Source organism: Bos mutus, chromosome 2 (genome assembly GCF_027580195.1).
Source record: "Bos mutus isolate GX-2022 chromosome 2, NWIPB_WYAK_1.1, whole genome shotgun sequence".
NCBI classification, from domain to species: domain Eukaryota; kingdom Metazoa; phylum Chordata; class Mammalia; order Artiodactyla; family Bovidae; genus Bos; species Bos mutus.
In genome coordinates this window covers 100,891,218-100,916,459 of record NC_091618.1, presented here as the reverse complement: position 1 = coordinate 100,916,459, position 25,242 = coordinate 100,891,218, and the positions used below count along the sequence as shown (strand labels likewise).

At 34.0% G+C, this 25,242-nt stretch overlaps 1 protein-coding gene across 2 annotated transcripts in view; it reads right to left on the bottom strand.

Annotated features, from left to right (window-relative positions):
- Nucleotides 1-25,242, bottom strand: part of PSMD14 (proteasome 26S subunit, non-ATPase 14) — a 111,329-nt gene that overhangs the window by 24,984 nt on the left and 61,103 nt on the right. For both annotated transcript variants that reach the window (XM_070357580.1, XM_005897279.3), the window contains 5 exons: nucleotides 20,552-20,623; nucleotides 20,205-20,324; nucleotides 18,138-18,208; nucleotides 16,998-17,148; nucleotides 2,047-2,154 (listed from right to left, as the gene is read on the bottom strand). In XM_070357580.1, coding sequence (XP_070213681.1) covers nucleotides 2,047-2,154; nucleotides 16,998-17,148; nucleotides 18,138-18,208; nucleotides 20,205-20,324 — 450 coding nt within the window. In that variant the 5' untranslated portion in view covers nucleotides 20,552-20,623. The remainder of the gene's footprint in view (nucleotides 1-2,046; nucleotides 2,155-16,997; nucleotides 17,149-18,137; nucleotides 18,209-20,204; nucleotides 20,325-20,551; nucleotides 20,624-25,242) is intronic.

The following is a 25,242-nucleotide window of genomic DNA, read 5'->3' as shown; positions in this document are numbered from 1 at the left end:
CTTAAGGTATTTTGAACTTTCTTCTATATATTAAATAGTAGTTACAATATAACCCTAATGTTATAGTAAAAAAATCAGCAAAGCATTAGCAAAAGCATTAGCAAACACCAGCATGAGGGCTGATGGTACCTGTCAGGTTGCTATTCCTACTACTTATAAGTTGGTTTAGGAACAAGATCCCTCTAAACACAAACTAATTTTCCTCCAAAATAAGAGGCATGGCCTTTCTGCAAGGTTTCTGATCCCTGAGGTACAGATTCTGCCAACACATCTTAAAATTCTATTATGAATAACACCATTCACTTCAAGTTCTTCTAGGTTGCTTTCTTTCTACCTTGTCTTAGAAAACTAATAAATTGTATTAAGGTGTGCCCTCGTTCTGTCACTTTTTGGCTTGATCCCATTTGAGTGTTTTAGTACTGGAATTGTCTCAAAACTGCAAAGCACCCAGATAGATATCTTCCTGATGGGCGCTATATAAACTGTGAAATAAATATATTTACAGATTTTAATTGGAAGGCAAAACAAACTAAGAAGAAATGAAAAACAATGATGCTATAGCTGTTATATACACAGGTCCCTTTAACTTCAGTTTGGAAAGCTTCATAAGGTTCACCTTAAATTACAGACTACCAGGTAAAAAATACAAACTGGACTGATATAAAAAGAACCAGATTTTAATTATTTAATTACACTCAATTTTTAAGGTTAAACAGCAGTATTTAAATTTAAAAGACAGTATCTGCAACAGGTGGCTGTTGACTTGCAATTAGTAGAAACTTCTGGCAGAAACACACCATGCAGTAATCACAATGATCTTAAGACTGTGAGATGCTACTTAACCTTTTGCAAAAAAATAATGAAGCAGTATGATGCTATGGGGGTTTACAAGAAAGGTCATTATCACAGGCTAAACTGGTCCAATAATATATTCTCTTGGAACATGCAAGCATGGGCTTGTCTGTACCCAATCAAAAACACTAGTAGCTTATTTCATACTCATTGTACTTTGTAGTTTTCTCTGATGTCTAAAATAATTTTTTCAAAAGCAACACACCTCAATCCTTTGGGAAAAAATTTTTTTCACTTTGATGAAGGCTTCAGATGAGTGACTGCTGAAAAACTAAGCATCTGAAAGTATAAAGTTATCAAAGTATAGCCAGGCTTAACCATGGCTAACTGTCAAAGCCACAAGTCCCCAAAGACAACCACATGACAGAGCGAGGTTTCAGAAGTGGAGCAGCAATAGCCACTATAATGTCTCTGTCCTGTGTGTTCTGTTTAACCAAACATGGTATTTCTGTCCTTTTAATTAATCTTCAGAGAAGTAATTAACTATACGGACACAGGTTGTGGTACATTTAAAAACATATTAAAATAATTTTTGCAGACAATAAAGATTTGTGTAAAAACAATGAGGTATGTGAACGATACAAAGAAAACACTAATCACTCAGGAGGATACTAAGTGTCTAAATAACTTTAATAATGTGGCTGACATCACTAGAAAGAACAAGATACAAACTAATCGAAAGCAGTATGTAGCTGTGTCTTGTATGAATTGTTTTAAAAGAAGGGATTAAGCAAAAAAAAAAAGAAAAAAAGAAATATTTAAGTATTATTTAGGAACTGCTTCTGGGAACCCCTTAAAGTATACAGCAATGTACCATTAGGTACTAAGAGAAAAGGCTACTAACCAATCAATAATGATACTATGATACCTAACACTCCATTTAAACCCCTATCAGTCCTTTACTACACTGTTAACCAACAAAACTGTAAGGTACTCTCAAGATTAAGGATCTACTATGCCCCCCAAAAGGATGTCCTCAAACTGTTAGCAAAGTTTAAAGACATCACTAAAAGCGCACTCATATACAACAAATCTAACTTTTGCAACACTATTTTCATAAACTCCTTTTAAAGCACAAGAAAAATTAATTGCAAAACAAATTAAAAGACTAAGTATTGGATCCTAAACTGGTCATTTATAACAGGCTTTTAAAATGTAAAACAGTTTTAACACATAATCAAATACAGGCATTACCTGAATAGACGGCTTGTTTAGGTGACCCAGATTTGAGGTTGTTTGTCTTGGTTCATGTCCTAAGACCATCATATTAGCATTGATCAATCTGAAGGCATCAATAACAACCTGTAAAAACAAGGTGTCAGGTCATTTCTTTTTTAAAAAACAAGTGAGGATGCCAAGCAACAGTGGACAAGGCATGATCAACTTGCATCTGTTTCTGGCCTATTTCCAGAAAATCATTTAATTATAATATTAATAAAAAAGAACCCCTGCTGACTGTGCCATCAGCACACCACCCTCTATCTTGTAATGTAAGGTGACACCAATTATTGCAATTTTCATGAAGCAGTAAAGGAAAATATTAACTTTGCATCTTTATTATTGAAACACGTCATTACTAAACTTACACCAAACAGCCTTCATTGGTGTGCATGTCTGTCACCTAAATTTTACCTAATCAAAATGAATGACAAAGAGAAACTAAAACTGAAAGTGAGCACAAGCTAAGGGACCACATCTAAAGCCCAGCCCTGTCACATCAATTATACTACCACAATACTTGAAATGACAACAAAATTACAACCAGCAAGGCAGTTGCTCCACGTATTCTCTTCTAGTCAGATACCTTTTACTTCTTGTGACTATAAAAAACTTTATACCTTGTCTGATGGCCTTAAGTGTCCAAACCACTCTCAAGAATAAGAGGCACAATACAAGAAAACCAAGGTCATCTATGCTTTAAGTTAGGAACATGGTAAAGAATAATATAGTTCTAAGTTCAAAGTAAACAAATAACGATAGGTATTCTCTTTTTGCTGGGTGGATTCAACATTTTTGTAGAGAAAAACTTCAAATCCTTACATGATACAAATCATCAATTAGCTCTTATATAGTAAGAGATTTAACAAGAATCACCTATTATCTGAATGCTTTTCTCTGTTCATTATCATGGATTTGAAAGAACTTGTTAAAGGTTTTAAATGTTGTTAAGTTTTATACAAAGAACCTGGGATCTCAAGACACATGTCTCTTTTAGAGAACGTAAATCAATCACCTAGAGAATAAACTCAATACGCTCTTCATATAAAAATATCTTAAAGCAGGATACAATAGTATTTCTAGGTTTGCCTTTCAAAGTGCTAAACAATTGAGATTTATCAATGTTTCAAAAGCTGTTGTCAACTAGACTGTTTCTCATCTGTATAATTATTGTTTGAGGATACTAAGTTAAAAAAAAAATTCCAAAATAAGCAATTGGAATGTAATAAAGTCTGAAACATCAAGGAAGTATATTACTAAATGCTATATGCCAAGAACAAGACTGAAAGAAAGAGTCACTCTTTCTGAAAAGCTGCACGAAGGTATGAAAGTACACAAACTTAGCTCAAAGCACTATGACAAGGGACGCAGTCTAAGTCCTCTGTCTATTCCAGCAGCCAGATAAATAAATAAGTAAATAATCAACCTTGCCTTTTGCTTTTATTTCTAACAGTCTGAATTTCCCCAAAGATTCTTCTTGCCTTAAAATAAAACCAAGTATCCCCAGAACATGCATGATTTAAAAGTTTGTGAGAACTTTTTTCTTTTTATACAATAACTGTAATTCAGTCTTAATTTTCACATTTATGTATAAATAAATATGGCCTAGGTTTATACCTCTTGCTTACACTTAATTTTTTAAATATTTTTCATAAAGCAATAATAAAAGTAAGTACTACTATCAAGCATGCATTAATCAGATATTATCAGTTGTTTAAAAAACATATCAAAGTAAAATTTTCTAACATTTTCTACTAAAAAGCACATAAAAATAAGATAAAATGTAGGCCAAAGAAGGGAAAAGAGACTATTCTGATAGACAGAAGTACAACTTAAATAAATATAAAATTAAGAATTGATTCCCTAACCAACAGCAGTAAATAATTTAAGAGCAAGGCATCACTTTGGTCCAACTGTTTTTTAAAATAGTTTGATTCCAAATAGATTTCAATACAATTTATAGAAAAAGAAAACTCCTACAAAACTATGAAAATTCCATTATATATCACGATGTATTTTTATATAGAATGCCTTCAAACGAAAGCAGCAAACCAGCTATTTTACAGGAAAAAGTCTCTAATATTTCTCTGGAATATTATAAACAGGTATGAAACTTCATAAAAAGGAAATGGAAATACCAGTTAAATAGATATTGTGACCAGTTAAAAACAATCCGAAATTTAAATTTTTTAATTCTTTTTAAAATTAAGAGAAAAATTCAAGAATTTAATATGCTGTTCCAACCTATGTGAAATTAAATGTTTAGACTGACAATTTCTGACTGACAATATGATAGCCAACAAAAAATGAATAACTACACCAAGATCAAAGGAATTTGCTGCCATCACTATAGCAACTGTCTTAAGGAAACTAACATGTTCAACAACCTGCAGACTAAAATTAGATTTAGCATGCAATAAAAAATAAATATGGCGATATAGTCTACATTTTAATTTCTATACAATTTTATAATTGCTTTTTGCACTGTGAGAATAAGTAAGTTTCTCCTTCAGAACAACTATCAAAATAGACTCATTAATGTCCGGTGCGCTAATGAGCAATGGGTGAAGAAGGTGTTAATTATGCCACACTAAGATTCAAGAAAAAGCCCTAGTGAGCACTTGGAGGTGTGTATAAGCTGAAGGCGCTTCTCCATGTTTATGTATTTACAGCATGATGCAACAGAATGACAGCAAAGTGGTCACTCCATGGATGAGGATGGAAATCTTAGATACAATATACTGAACAAAGAACCCCCTAGGATTATTTAAGGTATGGGAGGAGGGAAGGGGCAAAATCCATTTTTTCGAGCTATATGAATTTTCTGAATGGTATTTTTTAATCCCTATATACATTAAACCAGTTCAGCCTATGTCATAAGCTTATAAATCCAAAAAGTAATTTAGCCAAAAAACTTTGCCAAAAAACTCTCTCCTTTATATGTACCAACAAAAACTTCCAACCTAAAGTATGACAAATATTTTCAGGAATATGAGGCTAGACTTTTATAATTCCTTTCTGTGCTACAGTCCTACGCACCACGTTGAATCTCTGTTCACCAGCCTGACCACTTAATTTTTTCTGGTACAAGTGCCTTGAGACTTTTCAGAGGTCACTGCAACAGTAGACAGCTTATAACAAAACCATTAGCAGTTTGGCTAGCTTAGGGAAACCTCTTACTTTCCTTTTTTGTTTATTATCACTGCATGAATCTGCAGCATATGATAGTTTATAATTTCTCAGGCTTGTTAAATTCATGTTAAAGGTCTGTTTTCTTGTTGAATAAATTTTGTTCATATAATGCTGCCTATTTCATACACTCAGTCTTTAATAGCACCTTTGGTCTATGCGCAACTCACAGATCAAAACAGAGGACTAAAATAGGGGTTGATGATGCTATTTACATGTGTGATTCCTGCTGTCTTCTTGTTAGTAGCTTTAATATAATAGAAGACCTTGTCTGTTTTGTAATTAACACATCTTTACTGGAGAGATATTTGGAAGTGATTGCTGTGAATATACTGGTTAGTAAAATAAACACAATCACACACCACTTTCTGTTATCAGACAAATTTGTGAATTGTACACATTATACTCCAGATCAACAAACTGTGATATAACAGCCAAGTAGAAGACACATATTTATATAACCCTTTATTTTTCTGAAAATATGTATTCACTCTGACCTTGCAAATATAATTAGCTTGTGGGATGTGCAGATTTCAGTACCATGGTAGCTTTACTAATTGCAACTCTTGGAAATAGATACTAAATATTTGGAAGCTGCCAATACAAAATAAAAACTGCATCTTTTTTGTACATCTGTCTTAGCTTATAAAAGCAAAATAGTTTTAAAAACAATACTGTGTTCCATATTTATTCCAAGCACCCCCAAGGGTCAAGGACCTATCATTTCATTTTAAAAATGAATCTGGTTTAGGACACAAAACTATAATTATTTTCAGATTCAGTTTAATCCATAATTTTTTGGCTTCTTTCATGAGTATAGTACAGTTTAGCCAATATGCTATTTATTTTTAAATTCATGTTTTCATATCAACTACTAGGTCACTGAAAGACTAGACTAAATTTCTAAAGCATCAATCTACAGTTTCCCAATTTTTACATTCAAAGGAGGCGATTTTTTAAGTAAAGCTTGTAAAATTAATTTAATACAAAGGTGTCTGAAAGAAAAATGCATAAGTACTTCTGGCAGTAGATACTATAATTCACAATTTCTCTCCTTCTCTCTTTTGTTTTTTCAACAGTAGCTGCATTTGGCATTCCCAACTGCCCTTATTTTGAAGTCAATGACTATGGGAAGTATTTATATATAAAATGAGCCAGGGGAAAAAAAGCTTGACAAAAACATTTCAGACCTCAAAATCAATGTCAAACATCAAGAAAAGAAAAGAGTTACAATTCAATTATCAGTTAGGTTACATATTTAAACACATATAAACCCACCACCATGTGAAGTAGGTCTCTAAATGACTATAAAAATGCTAGGTGTGGAAAGAAAAGCAACACCCCATATCAAATATCCTTTATCACCTAGAAATGACCTGTTATCAACTGCTTAGGTTGTTTCTAGATTCTTTAAAAATTAAGGGTGCCTGTGACCTGGGAAGTACTGCTGGGGTTTGTGACCATTTCGTTACTTCTGCTGCCATGCACTGCCAGACATCTATAAGAGAAAAACATCTTATATCTCTTGTAAGCCCACAGCATAAAAAATTCAAAGAAATCTTACTTTTTATGCCATTTCCAATGAAAAGCACTAAGAACTAAAACTGACTCATGCCAAATGCATATCACTGAATTGCTGTGATTTCTTAGTCTCAACTTTGCAACACGGAAATTATTTATAAAACGTCAATTTTAGTCCTGGAAAAGAAATTCCTGTGTGTATGTACATTTTCTTTCTTCATCCTTGGAGAATTGCTTATTGTAGCTAGAGATTTGTAGTACAACTTCCATATATTGGGAGAAAAGGGGGATGGAGTGTAACTAGCATAATGTACTTTTTTTTGACAAGTGAAGACATGCATCAAAATTCAAACAGTAAAGCCACAGTTCTGAATATATATACTTTAATGAAAACAAATCGATCTCTGGAAACTAGTATGATGAAAGGTAATTAGACATTTTTAGATTCATGAAACTTTCTAAAAAGAATATAGTTAAGTCACGAAATAAAGTTTAGCAGAATTTTTATAGTCTATGCCTGTACTCAGTATGGTATAGGTATTTAAATGCTTAAGACACTCTGTGGAGTCAGAATCCTGCCTAAGTTAGAATTCTGGTTCTATCACCTGAGTTAATTGAGCTAAGTTAACTGCTATTTGACTTTTCAATGTCACCACGTGCTCATGAATGATACCATTTGATGATAAATAAAACAATATTTGTGTACCTCTCTAGTGGCTCAGAGGTTAAAGCGTCTGCCTTCAATGCGGGAGACCCGGGTTTGATCCCTGGGTCGGGAAGATCCCCTGGAAAAGGAAAGGGCAACCCACTCCAGTATTCTTGCCTGGAGAATCCCATGGACGGAGGAGCCTGGTAGGCTACAGGCCACAGGGTTGCAAAGAGTCGGACACGACTAAGCGACTTCACTTTCACTTCCACCACTATGGTTCTTGGTGTTACTAACTGTGGCAGTCATGGACTTGCCCAGCTTGGATCTCCTTTTAGTAGAACCTACTGCAGACATAGCTGACTCACAAACTTCAGATGCTATACTTTTGGATCCTCTGGGGGTTCCCCAGGACACATCTCCCTAGGGCTATTCCCAGTCAATGACTGGGCACACCAAGGGTATTACAAACACAGCCATTCCTACCAAATAAGGGGTTCTTCTAAAGGACAACAGTCCCAAGGACTCCCCAACAGCCTGGCTGAAACTTTCTTAGGAGTATGCTGCAGTATGAGGCTCTTCCTACTCAATCCTACCTTCCCTTTCTCCTTCTACACAGTCAGATTTGTACTGCTGTCTGAAGAGTCTCCCCTTTATCCATTAAAGGTGTTTCCCCAAATAAATCTCTTGCACAGACCAAATCCCATTTTGGGATTTGATTCTTGGAGCACTCAAACTGACACAGTAAACTAAGCAGAATATTGCTACTGCAGTACAGTGTTAAAGTTTAAGACATATTCCCCTAGGAAAATTTCTAAATAAAATAAAAAATGTAACAGCTATACTGAATATTTTTTTTTTAATGACAATATGCCTAGAATTTTGGTATTCCTCTATGATAGCTATTTCTAGAATCAGAGGTGACTAATAAACAGTGAACTTAAAAACTGAATTCCTCAGGGACTATTAATGAGCTACAAGAGACCAGCATCTCTGGGTCACTGGTTGGGTAACGAACTGAACATTACCAAATCTGTCGGTGGCTACCCTGACAGTCAACACAAAGAGGACAAGTGACTTCAGACTCCTGTTTAGTAGACAAAAGAAAGCAACACAGTTAGTATGTTTATTGACAGTTCCACATAAAGTAAAGGAATAAAAGGCTCCAGAGACTAAAAGCTAGGGCTCACCCACGTTAGAAAGGTAGTAGGGAGGGGATAACGGAAATAAAGGATTTACATACATTTCTTGTGCTTTAACATCACCTTCCAAAAAAAAATACAAATATATCCTTCAAATTGCCATTTCTCAAAAGGCACAGTCATTTTCATAGGAAAAAAAATGTAAAGCTCAATTACTTTGGTATGTATCCATTTTACATATTTTTACTGGGCTTATTAATTAAATATTGCATAAAAATTACACTAATACTCAACAACCAAGAGGTAGGCGCTAATATTCTTAATTTATGGATAAGGAAACTGAGGCTCCAAGGACTTGAATAAATTAAATGAGATGACAACCAGTAAGTGACACCACTATCATCTGTACATACACAGGATGCCAAAGCCAGTAGTTTTCATCACCACGTTATCTGATGGAACAGTTATCCTAACACAAAAGCAAAAAAAAGACCACTCTTAGATTCAGTTACATCCCAGCAAGGTGTGTGTCTTATGTGCCACCAAACATCCATTCCCCAGCAGAGTACTTGGGACCCCTAATACACATACTACAAAAAAGATTCAATAGATTATCTATTGAACTGAAAAGCTCCAAGAAAGCATTTTTGGTTACTAGTTTTTGGTTGTTTTGTTTGTTTGTTTTTGGCCACAATGCATGGCATGTGGGATCTTAGTTTCCTGACCAGGGATGGAACCTGCACACCCTGCAATGGAAGCATTGAGTTTTAACCCCCAGACCACCAGGAAAGTCCCTTCCCCTTTGATTTGTGTTTAATTAGGAATAAAAACAGCACTGTGATGAACATTGGGGTACATGTGTCTCTTTCAATTCTGGTTTCCTCGGCGTGTATGCCCAGCAGTGGGATTGCTGGGTCATAAGGCAGTTCTACGGAGAAGGCAATGGCACCCTACTCCAGTACTGTTGCCCAGAAAATCCCATGGATGGAGGAGCCTGGTGGGCTGCAGTCCATGGGGTCACTGGGAGTGGACATGACTGAGCGACTTCACTTTCACTTTCCACTTTCATGCATTGGAGAAAGAAATGGCAACCCACTCCAGTGTTCTTGCCTGGTGAATCCCATGGACGGAGAAGCCTGGTGGGCTGCGGTCCATGGGGTCGCACAGAGTCGGACACGACCGAAGCGACTTAGTAGTAGTAGTAGTAGTAGTAGTAGGAATAAAAACTGCATACAGAAAAGTTATTTGGAATATAAGAAGTGGCAGCAGGCATCAATTGAAAAGCTTACTAGTAGTCTAAGAATAACCACTGATTATTATTAGAATAATGATCAACTATGACTTAGAAGAAAATCTACAACCACAGTCAATTCTACCCTCCTGAGGAAATTACAGAGATAACAACACGCTGAAGCAGACAAAACTAAGTCCTAGGCTCAGAAACATCCTCACAATTAAGAAGGGTTAATGTCAAATCATTTGAGTATGATCTTAAGCAACTAATATATATAGGCTATGATATAAAGTTACAGGTTCCATTTTCCGGTACAACACTGGCATTAAAACAGGGAGCAGTTCTTAGGGCCCTGTGTGTCCACTGCATGCCTGGCACACAGTGTGATCGATAAATGTCTGTTGAATGAATGACCAGGGTTCATTAGATTGAAGATAGAAAAGTACTCAAGAGGCAAAAGAGTCAATAAATAATATTTTTATAGATAATAGGACATTGTTTTAAAGGTTTTCATGCATCTTTACAGAAACAGTTGAATTCAAACTAATTTGAAGCAGATTTCTATCACTCAAATGCATAGAAATTACTAAACAACAATAAATTCGCCCACAAATTGTATTATTAATACAGAAGTTTGAAATTAAAAGAATGACACTTAAGAACTGTTAGTTGTATATCAGATTTATATTTAGAATTTTAAACATAAAATTGCTTTAACATTCTTAGCTGACAATTTCTGATTATATAGATAAATTAGTGTTCTAAACTATTAAGTCTAGCAGGAATAGTATATGCATATTAACACCTAAAATATTTTCTTAGACATCCTCACAGATTATATCTGCATGTTATAAAACTTCAAATTGATACTAAGAGTGAAAAACAGGGCACAAACAAAAGATAATATAGTAACTAAACTTGTTCCAAGAGCTGGATGAGTATGCTCACAAAGCTATATTAGGAATAGAAATAGAATTTTTATGTGTCCTATTTTCTATTTTTCTCTTTCAGCCTGGAAAAGTAGGCAAAGAAAAGGTGTGTGTGTATACAAAATTCGAGATAAGGACTATTCAGCCCTTAAATTAACTTTTATGGGATACTGATGAAAAGAAAATCTTATGAATAATAGCTAAATATATTCCACTAGCTTTAAAAGACAAATGACATGACAAACTTGAACATTAGCTCTGATTACACAAAATTCAGATTTATCAAGGCTAATGTCTATGAAACACTGGCTCACTGACCTTGTCAATCTCATGTTTCACTCATTTAAAATAAGACTCTATCATCACTAACATATACAAATTACTTCCTAAATCTCACAAAATTAGCTGCAGTTTTCTTACATGTTAAGTCAGAATTGGTAATAGCTGACCACTGACACACACATTCCTTGATTTTATTTTATAACCACTTATGAAAAAAACTATTTTTTGCAGACACTGCATGAATTTCAGGACAAGGAAAAATTTCTCCCTTATCTTGTGGGGGACACAACATTTAGACGTGTGTGTGTGTGGGGAGGAGACAACATTTAGACATGTGTGTGTGTGTGTGTGTGTGTGTGTGTGTGTGTGTGAAGTCATTTCAGTCGTGTTTGACTCTTTGCAACTCTACGGACTGCAGCCCACCAGGCTCTGTTGTCTATGGGATTCTCCAGGCAGAATACTGGAGTGGGTTGCCATGCCCTCCTCCAGGGGATCTTCCCAACTCAGGGATCGAACCCCATCTCCTGCAGCTCCTGCCCTGCAGGCGAATTCTTTACCACTGAGCCACTGGGGAAGCCCACAGACAGATGAATAAAACACAAAATGATTTTAATCACGTCAATTATCTTAAAGGCCAGAATTTTAACATAATATATTCACATTCTTTTTTCATCAGCATGCCCCAGAGAATATGTTGGAAAAACACTAAGTGTCCAATAAAAAAATCAGCTGAATCAGACGACTATTCCTAAATTAGTCTGAGTGTACAAAATATAAAAAGGGAACTTTTTCATTTCTTTTGTAGCTGTTACCTTCACCTTCCTAAAGTGAGCAAATTAGTAATTAATTTATACACTTATTCTTAAAATTTTCAAAAATATTCAGATTCTATTTTTAAAAATATGCTAGTCATTTTTCCTCTTAAGTATCAATTATTTTAATCTTTAGAATACTGAAGTGACATTTATTGCACATCTTCAACATGCATGTGCACAGAATATATACATCACTTCACAATATTCATAACACTATGAGAGTTACTAAAATCCTTCTTTTACAGATGAGAAAACTGAAGCTCAAGAATATTAGATAACTTACTCAAGGTCATGCTGCAAAAAAGAGTTAAAAACTGGATTCTAATGCAGACTTGACCCCAAAGCCTGCACTCTTTACTTATTCTCAGCCTTTATGAAATATAATTTTTAATAATAAGAAAGTGCTAAAACAAAACTATTATTAAATAGTTTAAAATCTCCACCATCTTAAAACTGTCTAATAGAAAATTTCTTGGATAAGTAAACTATTACCCCCTTTACCTTGAAAAAGACATAACCTTCTAGATATCTGAAAATAAAAAGTAAGCTCTTATTAATTCCCTAATTCTTTCCTCCTTTATTTGTTTCTACTCTCCAAAGCCCTACCTTTTTTGTAAAACACTGATTTAAAAACAACAAAAACTACTCATTTTATATTCTAATATATCTGTGAAAAAAGAATGAACAAAAGAACCACTTTGAATGGTATAATTTCTACATTTTCCTCATAAAGTACAAGCTCCTTTTTTCTAAGTAACGTCCTTAAAATTTGGTTCAAGCTTCATCTACTGTGTGCAGCTTACATTAATTTCTGCCTCCATTTAATTTAATTTGCATTTACTATGTTTGCTACACAAGTACTACTTTATTGCATGTCGACACATAAAAGGTTCTAAATAAGTATTAGTTGAATTATTTGTCACTAGCAACTAATTCAATACTTAGTTACAGAAACAAAGCAGTATAGTATAGTTTGTATTATATCAGTATGCAGTGTAGGATTACCAGCATATATTTGGCAGAATGTTACCTGGCTCACTAGTGACACTAAATATGTATGACTTCTCAAAGAGGCTAAGACCATTTTTTATTTATTTCATACCCCAAAATCATTTAGCAAATAAGCATATCAGGTACACTTAAGAAGTATCTGATGATGAGTTGATCTGAAACCAGATAAACACCACATTTTCAGAAGCCCACTGGATATTTCCAATCAAAATAAACAAAAAATCTTCAAGAAAGTCCAGCCAATGTGAAGATGTATTTGGGATAAAGGGGTTTCAGTGATTTTTTTTATGCTTTCAAAATAGAGAATAGATACAAAGATTGTTTGGAGTCAGCAGGTAACATCTGAACATTTTATTGACAGGAATCCTGTGAAGAAAATTAGTTCTCAAAAAAAGTAGTAATAGTTGTAGTCTAGTTTTGACTTTGCACAAAGTGATTGTTCTTTTTGCCCTAATGAAGAATTACAGTCATATTACAAGCTGAATTTACTTCTAAGTTCATCGCTGGATCGAGTCCAGTTGTAGGCTGAATATACAGGATAACAAAACATTAAGCAAGAGGCTGCCACCATGCCTCTTGAAAACTAAAGTTTAAAACATTTTCATATGTGTTTTCATTATAAGTAAATTAAAAGAGAATCCTAAAAACTATTTCACTGGTAAATTTAGAGAGGAACTCATTGGTAATTTCTATAAGCTTACACCCCATTTAAATTACAAATGTTATTATCATTGATTTTTCACCTGTATCATTTTAAAATACTTACAGGCTTACACAATATACAGAGATATGGATTATTTATCATATAATATTTTATTGTGTATGCTGGTTAGGGATGTCACAAAAGCTGACAGACATGAGTCTGCCTAAATTGTTTTTAATTAATAGAAAAATACTATATAAGAAAATCAATTAATATATAATACCTACTAAAAATAGCACACAGAACTATTGAGAACTCTGAGAAAATGTACAGTTCCTTCCTCTGACTTATGCTGGAGAGAATGACATCTACAATGTAAGTTAAGAGAAGGCCCTGCAATGGCTTTGGTACTAATTTTCCATTCCCACGTGATTCTAATTACATTGTTCATATTAGAGTCAGTAAACAGCTTGAGTTCTTTACTTTTATAGACCTAGATTCTCGTTCTGCTGCTTATTACATAATAGGATGATTCGGGGCAAAGTGATCTCTCTGACTCTATAAATTTTTTACTCTTTTATTGACAAACAGAATAATAGAGTCTATTTCCAGAATTACCAAAAAGAATAAATGAGTTAAGTTCATACAGTTATTACCACAATACCTGGCACACAGCAAGAAATTCATATACAGTCAAGTCAAGGAAAAAAGTGAAATAATAAAAGGAAATAAAACTTTATGGATTGAGATTACAAAGAAAGAATCCATTTTTACCTAATCACTCAAAATCAGGGGGTTTAATACTAGGACTTACAAAAATTAAAAGATAAAAATATACAGGAAAGAAGTATTAAAAGAACATAGAGTTCTTTTAATACAGTACAGTATAGTATTTCTTAAGTTTAATTCTCTGATAATTAAGATACCTTTTAAAAAAGTAACCCATAAGTAACTCATTTAAGTAATAATTTAGTAAAAAGAACACTTTTAGTAGAACACATTTAGTAAAAAGAAAGTAAATAAATTGAAATACAGGTATATAGCAAACCTCAGAAGTTATCCATTCAGATCTGCCTAGTATCAGTTTCTATTATTATTTTTGTGGCTAGTTTCTGCCTCTGAGAGTTTCTGCCCAACTTAAATCATTTATACATAGACTGTCATTTTTTAACTCTTGATCTAATTATTTTAACAGCTTTGCTAAATCATGTACAGAGATGGGGAAGGGCGAGTCCTATGTTATTATTCTTTTCTTTTTAAAGTTTATACTCTTAAATTTAATGATTAAACTAGAACACTCTGGCCATGGATTTAATAAAACTTAATTTAATTCAAAGTTTTGAGACATTGAGAGAACTATAAATGATAACCAAACTCAGGTACCTTATAAATGAAGTTAAATTATTGACAAAGAACTAGATCCTTATTTGAGGTAATATAATTGCATGAATATATATGTTAGGTACAACAAGTGATATGATCAATGATAGATGCTTATACTAAATTTTTTCCAAAAATATTTTTTCAAGACGTATAAAACTAGACAGTGATACATGTAATTCCATAGTTTTTGATATATATTTTAAAATACGACATTTTATCACATTACAAATGTCATGTGATACAAGTGTATTTTTTAATGAATGCACTCTTTTAACATGAATTATGCTTAATTAGAAATAAACAATGCAAACTCCACTATTATATAATACCTAAACTAGGTTTGGAAACTAAAACTGCCAGTTAAAATACTATAAACAAAATAACCAAAACACATATTCACTTACTTACATTCTATTTTGAAAATGCTTTCTTTCATTGTATTTAACTTTATATTTTCCTTTACAAACTAGCCACTATCACGAGTTAAGTATCATAAAAAGTCACACTAAAACTACAAAACAGAATTCTAATTATATTTAAATTTAAGTTTCAATTATTATTTGTAAGTGTTGTGGTGGGGGAATTTAATCACATAGTTATATTTCTAAAATAATTATTACTTAAATGAGTTACTTAAGGGTTACTTTTTTAAAAGGTATCTTAATTATCAGAGAATTAAACTTAAATACTATACTGTAGTATAATTCATAAAACTAATAAAATTCAAGGATTTTCCATTCCTTTTATCTGTATCAGTTAAAAAACAACACATTTAGTAAAAAGAAAGTAAATAAATTGAAATATAGGTATACAGCAAGCCTCAGAAGTTATCCATTCAGATCTGCCTAGTAACAGTTTCTATTATTATTTTTGTGGCTAGTTTCTGCCTCTGAAAAGCTAAATCACATCTAATAGTATCATGATTTAGAGAAGACTTCCAATTTTTATTCATCATAGTAATATAATGTCAAAAAGTATTCAACTTCAAATTCATGACAGGAAAAACTCCATGTTTTAACAGCCATATTTAGTTTGTTTGAGCTGGTGAGCAGATGTAAATGTAATCTGCATTACTATCAAACTCCAGGTCTGATAGATAGCAAGCTAATATTTATTTTTAAGTGCTCCAAAAATTATTTGTAAAAGCTGCATAAAAAGGATTCCATAAATGTATTGTGATTTTATTTTAACAATTATTCTACACTACAATGGAAGTACATGCTCAAACAAGACACCTCAGCAGTATTTTAAAGCAGTAACCACCTAGCCAATTTCTGTATGTTCTGTAGTTTTTCTAATCCACTCTCCCTGTGGTTGAGCAAAATCGAATTGCCTCTCACATTTGCAGACAGCTCTGTGAAGGTGATAATAGAGCTGCTCCCTGCTGTCATGAGGCAGGAAATAGGAAAATGGCATATGGGGCTAGTAAGAAAGAAAAAGAAGGAAAAAAAAAAGAAAAGAACGAACAAACAAAAAAAAAGAAGGAAAAAAGAAAATAAAGAAGGAAAAAAGAACTAAACAAGAACAAAAGATTTCAACAAGAACAAATATAACCCAATATGCTTTGCAAGTTAAGCTCTTTTCAGAATCATTTAGCATATCTAATCATTCATCTCTGTCCTCACTCCAAAAATGCAAACGGTTGATACCAAGTGTTTGGGGCAAGTTTTCATTGTCTAAAATATTTGGAACATACAATTCCAGAATATGCCCTGTACAATGTCTGCAAAATGGAGCTATTTAACTAGATTTGTTAAACATTGTGCCAATCCCAAATTTACCATTTTAAAACAAAAGGTAGAGAAATGTTTATGAAAATATTAATAAAATGTGAAAAGCAGTCTTTTAGTATGATTTAACATTTTTAAATCTATGAAATAAAATTATTTAAAGATAAACACATGATTAGACTGATTAAAGGAGAAACAAATCTCTAAACAGTTAAATTGCTAATAATAATACCAAGACACATTTATTGACTTGTAAGTTTTTTGTTTGGTTGTTTTTTTAAGTAGAGAGACCAGGGTTTCAGTGTGTAATTAAGAAAAGCTTTAAACAAAACAGATTTTTATTTAATGTATCTGTAAACAGAATGTGGCAGGAGATGCTAATAAAGACAGAATCCACTCTACCTTTCCTTTTACACTCTGAATGGGATCCACAACCACTGCCACAGCTCTCTCCGACAAGGCTTCAAAGCTCTGCTGAGTGTTGATATCCACACCAGAAAGCCAACAACCAAAGCCAGGGTGACTGTGATACCAACCAACAACCATCTCAGGCCTGAAACAAAGAGGGCATTTAGCTGTTCAGAACAGAAAAAGTATTACATTTATGATATGAAAAGAAACAACACACTAACAGGGTATAAATTAAGAAGAGATGAAAAACACACAGGTGTGAAAAAACACCATTAGAAACACTGAAATCATACACCATATTACCCAGAAAACATGGAAATGAATAAGTGTGACAAAGGAGTGCTATCATTAAGAGATGCACATTAGCAGTGGTAGATAAGGCTTTCAGTTTTTCACCTTGTTACCACACTTTCTCAGAGCCAGTTTTTACCCTTTCAGCATTCAAGTAAATATCTACTCTTTAACTCCTTAGCTCTGGGAGTTGAATTTTTCAGGCAGAGTACATTTTTAACAATGGACACCAGGATCCACTGTTGTGAAAGGATTAAATATCAATTAAACCAGCAAGAGAACTAGGAACTCAGTCAAAAACCAATTTGCACTGTTCTGCCCAGCTGCTGAGCCTTTTGCTAACATTAATTCTGAAGTTTTTTCCACAGTACAAGAATTTGAGCAAGAGAATGACAACTATTGAGAGATTTAATCTGGGGTAAAAAACCTGAACAATATTTGAATTCTACTTTCCCTGTATGTAAAACTCGTATGACTACAAATATAATTCAATATTCAGAATTTTATTTAGCTGCAACTCTTGAATTTTGGAACATACAAGCTCTTTCAATTATAAGTGACTAGAGAGTAACTCCATATGCTAAACAGAGGGAAGTTACAGTCCAAGTTTACTATGTAATGGTTGAGAATTTTAACATGAGGCATTTTTCTGACTGGCAAATTTCTTTGATTCTACAGGAAAGAGATACTAGATAGGTAAGCACTAAGAGTAACACTAACACATTAACAACATAGTTTTTTTTTTCCCTAAGAATGATATTCATAAACATCTAAAATTCTGAGACATATTGCTGAAAATATTTCCCATTATTCCATTATATGATCACTTGAAATACTTACCTTCCTGTCTGCTTCAACATATCCAACATTTTAGCTTGGAACACTGGATCAACTGCCTCCACACTGACGCCCTGGTTTAGAAAGAAAAAAAAAAAAAAATGATTAGCTTCTACAAGAAAGAAAAAAATTGTATTACAAGATAATGAACAAAATGCTACTGCCAAGAAACCTATGTACATTATTTGGGGATACCAAAATAATTTAACAGATTTTGATACCCATATTTGATACCCATGTCATTCAATTATAATCCATATATCAATAAAACTTCTTAAATTGCCAAGTACCAAACTGCTGTTAATGAGTTAAGGTAGTTTTTAGGATGCTTTGTAAGAGTTTAGGGTCATGACTAATGTGTACACACACAAATACACACCCACAAAAGAAGTACCATATTAGTGAATCAATAACTTCTTGTTTACATCTGTCTAGGCAAGCATACTTCCTAAAATCATCCTCTGATAACTGATAGGCAGTAAGTCTCTTCCATCTCGTTCAAAGTTCTATGACTATTTGGCTATTGTTACAACCAACAGTCCAAGTCTTTTTCTTTTTTTTTCTTCAGTAATGTAAAGACCCTGGAAGGAAAATAATTTAACAATTTTAAGAGTTTTTTTGCTTGGTTTTCTGGGTGGCTGAGCTAGGAGGGGAGGAAGTTCAGTGCTTTTGTTAGGACTTCTTGGTAGATTAGGCAATTGGAAGGATACACACATTAAATATTACCTCAAATATAAAAGCATTCTCAAAAAACTTCCCACATGAGACAATCTGAAACCAAGTCTTTGAAATGCTCCATTATTTTGTTAGTTCAATCAAAAGAAAATTTTAGGACATGCAAGAATTAAAGGCATTCATATCATCTCTCCAGTGATAGATTACTGCCATTATAGCTCCCTCAAGGCTTCCCTCTAACATCAGGAATTTAAGTCTAATCTACTTAAACAAACCAGTTAACATAAGCACTTCTTCCCACCAAAACAAACAGTATTTTGAATTCTAATTGAGAGTGCATCCTCAAGAACAGGGGTATGCAATCTGCTGCCTACAGGCTAAGAATGTTTTTTTACATTTTTAAAGGGTGGTTTAAAAAAAAAACAAGAATATGAGACAGAGACATATGTCTTTACAGAAAAAGTTTGCTAACTCTTGGGCTAGAAGAGAAACTTTCCAATTCTACTACACAGAGTGAACGTAGAGATCAAATATTCTATTTTATATGATCAAACAAACATTTACAAGGAAATAAAGGATATTAAAACTTAAGAACCCTTTACTATAACAGATATCCACATAAGGACATTCATCAGATAAATATACATATTTGCTTAGGCAAATGGATGAGAAGAATATGTGTGTTATTTTTTGGAAGGTCAGTAAATGGTTATTGGTTTTGGCCAGTTTTTAAAAATCTAAATACACACCTATCTACAAGCCCAATGCATTAAACAAAACAGAAAAAAAAAAAAAAAAAAACAACCCCACAAAAAACTCCCATGGGTAGATGGGTAGAAGACTTTCACAATCAGTATGTAGTATGCTTAGTCTATGACAAATTACCACACCCAGGCAAAAAGAACTAAAGTCTGTCATGGTTTCTGTTTTTTTTAAACTTAACATTTTGAATAGGAAAAGCTTAAGAGTCATTTATCACCATATATAGAACATTTTTAAATGGGTGCTATTTCAAAACAATAAGAACAAAACATGAGGACTAGACAATGTACATGAAGTAAAACTTTGAGTCTGAAATCTTTGAACCAAGTATTCAAACTAATCAAACTAATATCCTACTATATTAAAATAAGTAACATAAATCCAGTACACTATGCTAGTTAAAGCTGAAACAAGAAGTAAAGGAATTAAATGCTAGCATCACTCAGTCTACAGACCTTTAGGGAATTCATAATTCATCTACAAGATTTAACTCAATACAGTCTAAAAATTATTATTAATCTTTTATAATTAATTTTTCTATCAAGAAAATTATAATATGATAAGAGTTATTTTGCATAGGAAAAGAAAAAAGAAACACATTTACTTGCAGCAGGCAACCATAAAAGTACTCACTGTTCCTGATTGCGGCATAGCAAACACATCAATCACTCTGACGGTGTAATCATCCACAAACTCTCCAAGCATAAGACCCATAACTTCCATTGGAACTCCAGCTCGGCCATGTTTTAACATCTGTAAAGAGGACGATACACAGACACAAAGCCTTTGAGATCTTCAAACACCCCTCCTTCTAATTAATAACCTAATTGTGTTTCACTGAAAATAAAACCACTCTATTTTGTACATGCACCTAAAACAAGTTTATGCATGAGAGGGTTAACATGAAAAATATTTCAATGTAAAAGACACAGAGAAAGCAGCAGAGCTCAGTAAAACCAGAAACTCCATTCAACACTTACTTTTAACAGTGCCAGGGAAGAGATATAGACTTGTTCTGCTGTGTCCACTGCAGGAGCATCTGTAGGTGGCCCCTAGAAACAAGCATAGAAATCATTATAAATACAGAGAAATTATGAGTTCAAAATTAAAGTCCCACATTATTTAAACATGATTATTTTAAAAGAGTTTAGAGAAAGCATGTTAAGTATCCTTTTATTCAGCTACAACATAAACAATCAAAACAAGCTTGCAAATATCAAACCTGTAGAAAATATCAAACTTAGCATTCAGGCAAGTTTCCAATGGATGTAATGCATGAATCTTTCAGCAATGCTAGCTCACCTCCACTACGAAATAGATACAATGCACCAGTTAGCTATGTTTCTTACCTCAATGTGAATGTAAACTGCTGTTGGACTAGTATGATTAACTGAAGAACCAACACAAACAGTAAATTCTGTGAGCATGATTTTCAGCTAAAGACAGCATGTAGACTGGGGCTTTGGGATCTCTGCCGATACTTCCGTATGGGGATGAAGTAGGGGGGCGGAGAAGACTTCTAATCCCTAGGTGAAAGAGCTGTGAAAACAACATGCTCTGCACATCACCTGAAGTTGTTCCCTTCCCTTACACAACATCAAATTTAACACAACTGGCCCAGATGTGAGCAAACTGGCTGAGACTGGTGTTAGCTAGTCTTTGGAAAAGACTTCCAAATCCTGACAACCACCTTTAAAGAAAACATTACTATTAATCTTACTACAGCCTAAGAAGATATTATGCTTGTCCCTTAAGATTCTGTCTTATTCATCAAAAGCACCAAATCTGTTTTTACTATAACATTCTGCTGGACAAAGTAATTTACATATAGTTCTTACCCTCAATATGACTACAATCTTATAAAATTAATTCTGCCCCAATCAGTGTATATAGAAAGCTTCTTGTTTTTTTTAATACTGAGGATTCTGGGAAAATGACATGACATGTACTTTTAACTGCCAGGTCCTGTTTTGCTTAAAGTCCCCTTTCCTTAACAATAACTGTTACAAATTATATAATGAATATGTTAGTTATCTAAACTGTAAGTCAATGCTCTAACTCGCTTTTATGGACTTGCTTATTACTAAAATTAAACAACTGCTTTACTCATTACATTTCACACTTATAGGTCTCTGTGTACTTAATGCTTCTTCTTGTCTATTTATATGCCAAATTCTGTGATTTTCTGTTTTGTTTTGTTTAAAAGCTCATAATATTTACTGGAAGCACTGAGTATAAGAAGTTCCAGAGTAAGTTTTCTCTAAATATAAGCAACACATACAAAAATTACCTCTGTTCACTTATATACAAAGTGGTAAGAAAAATAAAATCCTTCAAATATTATGTTTAAAAATAAATACCAGATAATACATTTTTTAAAGTACCAAATTCTTCAGTCTATTATCACCTAATGCAGCTTTACTGCTTGCCTTTCAAATAGTTATGAAAACTCTAAGGTAAACTAAAGTGCTATAATGCCAAAACATTTGTTGAGGTCATCATATAAAACATGATAGTTTTGTTGATATGACCATTTTATTCATCTCAGAAAGTTAAGAAAGTTTAAGAAAAAAGAGAAGATAGTAGTAAATTAGTCAACTTCAACAAGAAGTTTTGGGAGAAATAATACTTTAAGGTCAGGATAATGAACATTATATTTATAAATATTTTCTGATTCAGAGCAACTTTAAAAATGCTCACAACAAAAGAATTTAAAACTGGTATTTAGGTTATAGTTATTAATATAGCCTTTCTCAACTTTCCAGAAAATACTTACTAAGAAAAGAAAAAGAACAGGGAAATAAAACTTCACATCATCACCAAATGCATTGCCAACAAAATTCAGAAACTATTTCTCCTGTCAATGAAAGAACACTGTTCTGTTCAACAGTATATAATATCTAGTACCTAGCGAAGTGCCTGGCACATGGAACTCAGTAAGAAATGGTTGGAAAAAAACAAAAGAATGAACAAATTAAGGTAGTGCCAAGTCAAAAGAACAGAAAGGAAGAATATCTACCAGTCACCCTGGGCGTGAGAACAGCCACATGCAAGTATATGCAAAGATCCTTAGCTTCTCTCTATGGTCGTCTGATTCCGAAACATACTAACAGAAAGCCACGCAGCCGGTTCCTCTATTGTACAGGTGTTGTGTTTTGAGACTGCAGCCAGTGATATTTTCTATTGCCCCCTCCATTAGTATTCTGTTTTTTGCTCTAGTTAGAATAAATTGCCCGCAAAACAACTTGGCAAGACACTATGTAAAACACTGTCTATGGGATAGATGTGTTAAGGATCTCCAGTAGCAGAGAATATCTGCTATCATTTTTCTATCATTATGCTCACTTGTTCAGAATAGCACACAACCAGGAAATGAAGGTGAAGAAAACCCCACCAAAGACTCTGGAAATTAAGCTAAGACAATTATGTAAGTGCCAGTACAGCTATAGGTAAAAAGATGACCTGAGCTGAGAAAAATGTGGACCTATGGACAACTTACCTACATTGCCTTCCGGCAAACACTCATGAGGAATAACATTCAGACAATTCAAGGAGAGGAAAGTCACTTAAAAGTAAGAATCATAAACAAATTTCTAGAAAACTGTTTAGCATCAGTAGATTACAACATGATTTCTTATCTTTGGAATAGAATATTGTAGGACAGACCAAGGTTAAAGCATGAAAAATAATGCAGAATTAAAATTACACTGGAGGAAACAAGGATAAAAATAACACTATCACACATTTAATTCAGTAATGTAGAATATAAACCTTAGAAAATATCTTAGAATGCAGAGTAAAAAGTTAGAGATGAAAACTATTAGAAACATAATGATACTTAAAACAGAAAGTAAGGAGATACAAGCTATGAAATACAGTTGATCCTAAGGAGAAAATAAGAAATGGAAAGCATCAATTAAGACAAAGCAAAAGAAAATTTCTTGAATAAAAAAAAAAATTAACTTTGTACTACTAAATGTCAATGGCAGTAACCAATGAAGAAAAGTGTTTGTAAAGTTTTAGGTAAATCTTAACTGCATAGATAAAGCATAATTTCTAAAACCAAACAAATAGGAAAACTCAATAACCTGAAGAAAAAAATGCAGCTCAGGTTGACTTTGGATTTCTTTGCAACATTAAATGGCACAGTTTCAGATTTTTAAGAGAGAAACCCTGTGAAGTCAAATGCATTATCAGATCAGATCAGTCACTCAGTCGTGTCCGACTCTTTGCGACCCCATGAATCGCAGCACACCAGGCCTCCCTGTCCATCACCAACTCCCGGAATTCACTCAGACTCACGTCCATCGAGTCAGTGATGCCATCCAGCCATCTCATCCTCTGTCGTCCCCTTCTCCTCCTGCCCCTAATCCCTCCCAGCATCAGGGTCTTTTCCAATGAGTCAACTCTTCGCATGAGGTAGCCAAAGTACTGGAGTTTCAGCTTTAGCATCATTCCTTCCAAAGAAAGCCCAGGGCTGATCTCCTTCAGAATGGACTGGTTGGATCTCCTTGCAGTCCAAGGGACTCTCAAGAGTCTTCTCCAACACCACAGTTCAAAAGCATCAATTCTTCAGCACTCAGCCTTCTTCACAGTCCAACTCTCACATCCATACATGACCACAGGAAAAACCATAGCCTTGACTAGACGGACCTTTGTTGGCAAAGTAATGTCTCTGCTTTTCAATATGCTATCTAGGTTGGTCATAACTTGCCTTCCAAGGAGTAAGCATCTTTTGATTTCATGGCTGCAGTCACCATCTGTAGTGATTTTGGATCCCAGAAAAATAAAGTCTGACACTGTTTCCACTGTTTCCCCATCTATTTCCCATGAAGTGGTGGGACTGGATGCCACGATCTTCGTTTTCTGAATGTTGAGCTTTAAGCCAACTTTTTCAGTCTCCTCTTTCACTTTCATCAAGAGGCTTTTGAGTTCCTCTTCACTTTCTGCCATAAGGGTGGTGTCATCTGCATATCTGAGGTTATTGATATTTCTCCCGGCAATCTTGATTCTAGCTTGTGTTTCTTCCAGTCCAGCGTTTCTCATGATGTACTCTGCATATAAGTTAAATAAACAGGGTGACAATATACAGCCTTGATGTACTCCTTTTCCTATTTGGAACCAGTCTGTTGTTCCATGTCCAGTTCTAACTGTTGCTTCCTGACCTGCATACAAATTTCTCAAGAGGCAGATCAGGTGGTCTGGTATTCCCATCTCTTGAAGAATTTTCCACATTTTGTTGTGATCCACACAGTCAAAGGCTTTTGGCAAAGTCTATAAAGCAGAAATAGATGCTTTTCTGGAACTCTCTTGCTTTTTCTATGATCCAGCGGATGTTGGCAATTTGATCTCTGGTTCCTCTGCCTTTTCTAAAACCAGCTTGAACATCAGGAAGTTCACGGTTCACATATTGCTGAAGCCTGGCTTGGAGAATTTTGAGCATTACTTTACTAGCGTGTGAGATGAGTGCAATTGTACGGTTGTTTGAGCATTCTTTGGCATTGCCTTTCTTTGGGATTGGAATGAAAACTGATCTTTTCCAGTCCTGTGGCCACTGCTGAGTTTTCCAAATTTGCTGGCATATTGAGTGCAGCACTTTCACAGCATCGTCTTTCAGGATTTGGAATAGCTCAACTGGAATTCCATCACTTCCACTAGCTTTGTTCGTAGT